Raw genomic sequence first — 6,650 nt, 5'->3', positions numbered from 1 at the left:
CAACAAATGTCAAAAACAAGAGCTTAAATGTTTGTCGAAATGATCAAATTCGCCATGAGTAGATCATGTCAGTGTCATAGCAACAGAATAATAAAAAAATTATTTTGGAGAATCTCACATGGCGTTTAATGCAAAATTCTATTTTAGTTTTGTCACTGAACATCAAAAACTGGGTCTTTTAGTTTCTTCCTGATGCTTGACATTTGATCTACAGAGAGAGCTAAGACACAGATGGAAACACTTTGATGGAGCATAAAGGAAGCAAATCACTTTCAACAAAACGTTAATCTTGCTTTTGTGAATGAAAATGTGTGTGTAGTTTGAATGTCAGCTTTTTTTTTTCTTCTTCCCATGTAAGCAGTTTGAAAAGGACGCTTTAAATAAGAAATCCCCCCGACAAAGTAAATGGACAAATCAGGACATGAAGACATTCATCTGTTTCTGTTGCAAATGCACTAAGTTAGGCTTGTATGAATAAAAAAAAAAAGATTCACTCATACTAACCTCTCAGGCTTGTCTGAGTAATTCAATAGCTTAGTATGAAATGAGCTGACTGTCAACAGAGGAGGAAAGGACACCAAGTGAGAAATACCTCAGGCCTCATCTCACCTTGACTCATCCTGATTAACTCCTTGTTTATCTTATGCTGCATTGAAGGCAGGCATAAACCATTGCCAATCAGTGTAGCGAGGTAAAGTTACTGCAGGTGAAAACTGGAGACCTTCAGGACATCAGCAGCAGTGTACTGGTGCTAATGTTGTTGCCCCTCAGGCTTCCCGCGTTGTGAATGGTTGGAAAAACAAACTCTGGTCAGACATCCATCTGCTCGGCTTGGTGTCATTATCAGATGCACTCAGTGTTGCATCACCTGCCCGCTGGCTATCGTCCTGACTACACGGTCGCAGTGAGTGATGCCGAAGGCACCAGATGGGAAGAGGAAGTTGTTAACGTCCAACCGCACAACTCTGGAGGCACACATCCTCTGTCTCAGTCATGACCCCCCCTGCTGTGAGAGCGAGGGAACCTCGAGGCGTAAAGTCGTGGCTTCATTAGAGGAGAAGCTCGCTCTCATTAAAAAGCCACTTTGTGTTTCAAGGGCTTTGCATGGGCGCAAACATCACAGCATCATTATAACGTGCCCTCTTGATGCAGACAAGACACAGTATGACATCTTTTTTTTTTTTTCTTACGTTCAGCCCTCACTCTAAAGCTTTTCAGAAGCATCTTAGATTTAGGGTCAGCGAACCCTTTCAGGAATACGGTCAAACATGAGGGTCAGTTTTGGACGAAAGGTCTAAAATTCAGTTAATGTTCAAATAAGCACTAAATTAAAGCTTGGAAGCACATTCAAATAAACCACTACTGACCCAATTCTTATCATATGTTGATGTTTTGCGTTCATTAAAGCGATGACTAAGTGGCACGTTAGTAGCTTATAATAAAAACCTTCCATTTGCAGAGCAACAATAAAACTCTGAGCTATATTTTCTCCCTCAGGGGAAGAGTTGCAGAGAGCCCTGAAAAAACGAGACTCCGGCTGTAAATAAAATGGGCTGAAAAGCCTCAGTTGTGCTCAATAATACATTTGACAGCATCTCAGCACGTCTGTCATTACGCTGTTATGTCAAGCAGAGTTTTTATGAGGAGTTATTGTAACGGTGAGATGTTTTAATGAGCTGTGTAATTTTTTTTCTCAACTGGGGAAAAAAAACAAAAAAACAGCTGTTAGACATCAATAAGGCGCTGCGTTTGTCTTTTTGTCATCACATTTTCCCCTTCATTTCTTCCAATAAAGATTTACACTGTAATAACAGCACGGTGCGGTTAGGCTTAATTGGGAAAACCACATGCCTACGTCAAAAGATAAGTGTAATTTCCTGCAATTACAGTAGCAGCTTACAGCAAAGTATCACCCTCTTCTGGTGGGTGAAGCAAAAAAAATAAAATACTCCAGCTTTCAACATATTATCAGTTATTGATAAGACGACTAAGTTCAAAGGCTTTGAAATCTGAGGCAGATGTAAGCTGAAAATCAACTTGCAGAGCCGATGGCTACGGCGTTTGGAGCGTTTTGCTAAAAGTTGTTAAGTATTAAACTGAGCACATGTAAACAGAGAAGATCGATGTAATGACGTTTAAATGCACTCATTATGCAATGCAAGACACATTTAAGACTTAGTTTTTGGATGTGGAAGAATGAGGCAACAATCAACTTCAATCCCTTTTCACAACTACTATTCAATTGACTTTATTGTAAATTTTGCTTACACAGGTTGAATTATTTAGATACATCTACATTTTGGTTAAAGAAGAATCAAAAACCTTTTGTAGACATAACAAATCTGGGTGAATATTAGAGAACTTGTGTTTTTTTTTTAGTATCAGATTTGGTACAGTTCATTTAAACGAATTGGATTCTTGGCAAAGCTGACCCTCAGCATGACGCTGCCACCTCCGTCCTCAACCGTTGTTGAAGTGATCTGATGTCATAAAATTTTACTTTGACTCCTTCAAACTCTGATAAATTCATTGGAGTGAAGTTGTTTGTTGGGTAATCAGTTCTCCCTAGAGAAAGCCAAAAATGTATGTCCAATGAATGTAAACTTCTACTGAAATGCAGAAAAGCCCTGGTCAGGATTTCAAGGTAAGCGTGCCAACAACCTCAGCCAAAAAAAAATGTTCTGGTCCAAACTACAGGTTGAAATATGAATCTCCCCTATGGCAAACACAGCCCAAACAAGCAAAATAAATACATAAAAAATAGCATAAATAGTGACACAGAACCCACTGAGGATGTTTTTTATAGGATTTATTTCACTTTGCATTAATATTGGAGCTTTGGCTGCAGGTTGAAAGCTATTAAGTTGTACCTTTAGGTGACAGTGAATAAAACGGAAGTCTCACTCTTTACACAGGTTCAATCTTAGACTTGAAAATTCACAACAGGTTACTATTTCATTTATAATTTTAAGGCTGATGCACTTTGGATTGCCACCATGAAAAACCAACTGCAAATGAAGAACATCATCAGATTTAAGACACTGTATTATGATACAGGCACAAATGAAAAAGCACTCATCAAGGCCATATACTACAACAAATTATTTTTGATTCATGCTTTCGTGAATCCGACATCTGCTCAGTCGTCTCCTTTTAAAGGGGCAACAGGGTTAAAAAGTGGTCTCTCTCTACGCAGCTGCAGTTTCCCAAAGTTCATCTCAAAGTCTTTCTTGGTACCGTTTATCACGTCTAGACTACCTGTGCTAACGTCGTAGCCGCGACTCTTCAGGTGGTGGATACGGTAATTTACGATCTGCGTGGTTAGCTCCAGGACGGTTGGAGTCTGTATGATTTGAGACATGCTGATCCCAGCGCTGAGGAGGCCCTCAAAGCGCTCAGCCAGAGTGGATTCTGGATGGTAAAGCAGAGCCGGACACTTGAGGATGATCTCCCTGAGCTCTGCATCAGAGCAGCCGATGGTTTCCTGGGAGAAAGCCAGGGTCCGACACATGCTGTCCGGATTCAGCTCGGTGACGAAGCCCCGCAGTTTGGAGAGGAGACGAAGGAGTTCGCTGGTGGTGAACCCTCTGTCTTTGAGGAACAGCAGATTCTGCCTCAGCACCTCCGGTGGCTTTAGCAGAACAAACGGGTTCTGGCTCAGCAGCTTCTGCAGCCATATTCTCATGTTGGCTTCGTCGCCGCCGAGTTCTGTGTAGGCCTGTTGGAGGGTGCAGACCATCAGCTGGTTCTGCTCAACAGGCCTGCTGAAGCTCTGCGGAGCACTGGCCATGAGTTTGGTAATGATCCTCTTGTTAAGGTTCAGGCTCTGGAAGTAAGCAATGTTCTTCTGCTGGTTTTCTAGGTGACTGGAGGCGGAGAAGAAGGAGGCTGGGAATTTCTCAATGATACCAATCAGTTCTCTGTGGTTCGGACAGACAGACATCCACAGATCCTGCTGGGCCTGCAGTTGCTCCGGATTACAGAGGACGGCCTCAGGGTGAACAGCCAAGATGTGAGCGATGATGGGGGCCGAGGCCCCCATGTCTCTCAGCAGGCTGGCTACCTCCTTAGTATAGGCCGGACTTTGATGTAGCACCCATCCTTTGAGTTTCCGAACTTTCTGGATGTCCACAGAGAGCTCATAAAGAGCTTCCACAGTCTGTTGGTTTTCCACAGAGCCGAGTGTTGAACATGCCCTGAGGTTTGAAAGTAAAAGTGGGACATGTTGGCATCGGAGGCACAAGGATGTTGCAATCAACCGCAACATTGAGACAAAGTCCTCTGGCTGCTCAGACGCTGTGATAGAAGACAATAAAAATAACAATCACATGAGGACGCTCAGTGATGAGAGCTGGTTCAAACAGGTGTAGTCATAAACGGACTTTCTGATTTTATCTGCACTTTTGTTTTACTTGAAGTCATGCTGCATTCAGTGCAACATGAACATGAAATAACATAAATTGAATTATTCTCTTTGGCTATCACTTGATGAGCTGGTATTATTCACAAGAAAATCGACATTTATTGTCACCATTCACCTCTTTCCAAATGTATCTTTAATGAACCTTCAGCATTTTAGGACAAAAAGAAGTAGAACGATGAAGTCAAGGATTATGGAGCCAATATGTTGTAGAGAAAAATTGATGTAATCTTACTTTTTGTACATAATACTGTTTTTTTAATAATAATTATAGCACGTATGCAACATGTTAAATCTAGATAAAAGTACTTCATTTCTAAAATTTCAGCCAATCTACAACATGAACGTGGTAGGTTCATGTGGCATACACTTATATTATTTCAGCAGCTCTATAATTAAGTACTGTTTATTTAAAAGTAGTTGGTTGGCCTGTTAAGAGTCTTGAGCAGCATGTCTGTTGAACTGCAGGTGTTTTTTTTTTATATATGTATTTTTCTTTTTTTTTCTTTTCTCTGTTCTTCAGTTTTCTCATCATCACACACCTTGTGTCGTTGGGCAAGACATGTGACCAAAGATCTGAATCAGTCTTTCTCAGCAGTGACAATAGTACAGAATAGACAGTAAGCTCAATTCACTGTGGAATAGCTTTCTTTCAGTCATCTTACTGATCTGAGCATCAGGTGGGGGAGGGGGAGCGTTTACTCTTACGCTCCATTTAACCAGAGAAGACTCAACCCATCTCTGCAATTTCTCTGTTACATTACCTCATCTTCATTCTACACAATAAACCTTTAACGGAAATATGCTATGCCCCAATTATTTTTCACTGTAAGCTAAACAACCACCCTTATCATTCATCCTGAACCAACACTTTAAGCCTGCAGTGATTACATCTCCTAAAAATAAATAATTTGTGATAAAAATAATAAAAAAAGGAATTTATGGCTTATTTATTTTACACTAAGCTGATTCATGTCACTCAACGTTAACTCAACCTTAAATTTATAAAACATGCACCCTGATGTGATTAGATTTAATGGGTTTTCTTCGGCTAATGCCAAATCGAGTCAGAGGAGATAGCATGAACAAACATGAATGTCTGGTCTGAGTCAATAACGACTAATGACACGAAACGACCTTAAAACTGATACGCTGTTTTTAATTTATCACACAATACGAATATAGTGGGATTGTAGCTTGGAAGCTAACAGCTGGATGACACTAAATTACCTCCAATACACTGCAGGAGGCGCATTGACTGAGTAATGTGCTGGATTGTATTGGTTAAGAACAGTATTTATTTAACTAAAGTATTGAAATATCTTAAAAATGTAGAGTAATACAGGAGAACATTTGTAACTTAAATGAATTACCTTTAGCAGCGGTCAGAGGATGTGACGTTTTGTTATGAAACACATTTCTAGTGTGGCTGAAAACAGTGACACACAGTGGCCGTAAAAGGTATCGCAAAAACTGCAACCGGTACGAAACATTATAAATATTTTGTTTTGTTTTTTTGGAAAAGGAAGAAAAAAACCAAAAAAAACCACGTATATAGTTTTAACAAGCTGATCAATAGTTAGATAGTTAGTCAAGCATTATGTTTCCTTAAGCAGGTTGGAGTTACCAACTACGATAAATGTAGTCATTGAACAGCTGAAATGTGCAAGCCAAATAAATTTGATCTGATGATCTGCTGTGGCGTTTAGGTACTCCCGAATGGTTGCTACTGGAGATTCAAGGATTTCTCAAACATGAAAAAACCAAAGCAACACTCCTGGTAACTCTAAACAGTTGATTTTACATAATATCCCCTTTAAACAATAGAAAGTAAGCATAACATTGTATTTTCTTTTAATTTCAAGAGTACACATTTCGTCTTTCTTAGTACAGGTGCTACCACACAACTTACAACTTTTGCTTTTTCTATTCTCAACATTAAATATTTAAAAAAATTGCTAACTAGCAAAAAAAAAACCTCTTCATTATTTTTTTGCACACCTCATGCTATCTGCAGCTCTCACCTTTTTAAAACTCTGCTAATTTATTTCCCCCCATATGTCCAGTAATCAAAAAATTGGGGAAAATTTGGATCTCAAACAGCAGTTGGTGCGCCTCCAAACCCTGGAGCACGAGGGGTCCTGATGAGTGTAATCAGCGCCAGACTGAATTGGACCGAACACATGGAGAGTTTTTCACAGTTGGTGCTTAATCATGATGCTTGATCATC

General features: G+C 39.9%; 1 protein-coding gene across 1 annotated transcript; it reads right to left on the bottom strand.

Moving 5' to 3' along the window:
• Positions 1-2,794: 2,794 nt before the first annotated feature.
• mterf2 (mitochondrial transcription termination factor 2) lies at positions 2,795-5,869 on the bottom strand. The gene is made up of 2 exons (XM_015000911.2): positions 5,794-5,869; positions 2,795-4,296 (listed from the first exon to the last, which is right to left on the bottom strand). The coding sequence occupies exon 2, from the start codon at positions 4,265-4,267 to the stop codon at positions 3,140-3,142; it is 1,128 nt and encodes a 375-aa protein (XP_014856397.1). The 5' UTR covers positions 4,268-4,296; positions 5,794-5,869; the 3' UTR covers positions 2,795-3,139.
• Positions 5,870-6,650: the final 781 nt, after the last annotated feature.

The sequence above is a fragment of the Poecilia mexicana genome, unplaced genomic scaffold, assembly GCF_051168715.1.
Source record: "Poecilia mexicana isolate PSO_F unplaced genomic scaffold, ASM5116871v1 scaffold_6, whole genome shotgun sequence".
In the NCBI taxonomy this organism is placed as follows: domain Eukaryota; kingdom Metazoa; phylum Chordata; class Actinopteri; order Cyprinodontiformes; family Poeciliidae; genus Poecilia; species Poecilia mexicana.
The sequence above is the reverse complement of the archived record's forward strand: the minus strand, read 5'-3'. Positions and strand labels throughout refer to the sequence as shown.

Bases quoted from the DNA above. Each gene is read 5' to 3' on its own strand.
- mterf2 (XM_015000911.2), bottom strand. From the start codon at position 4,267: ATGTTGCGGTTGATTGCAACATCCTTGTGCCTCCGATGCCAACATGTC.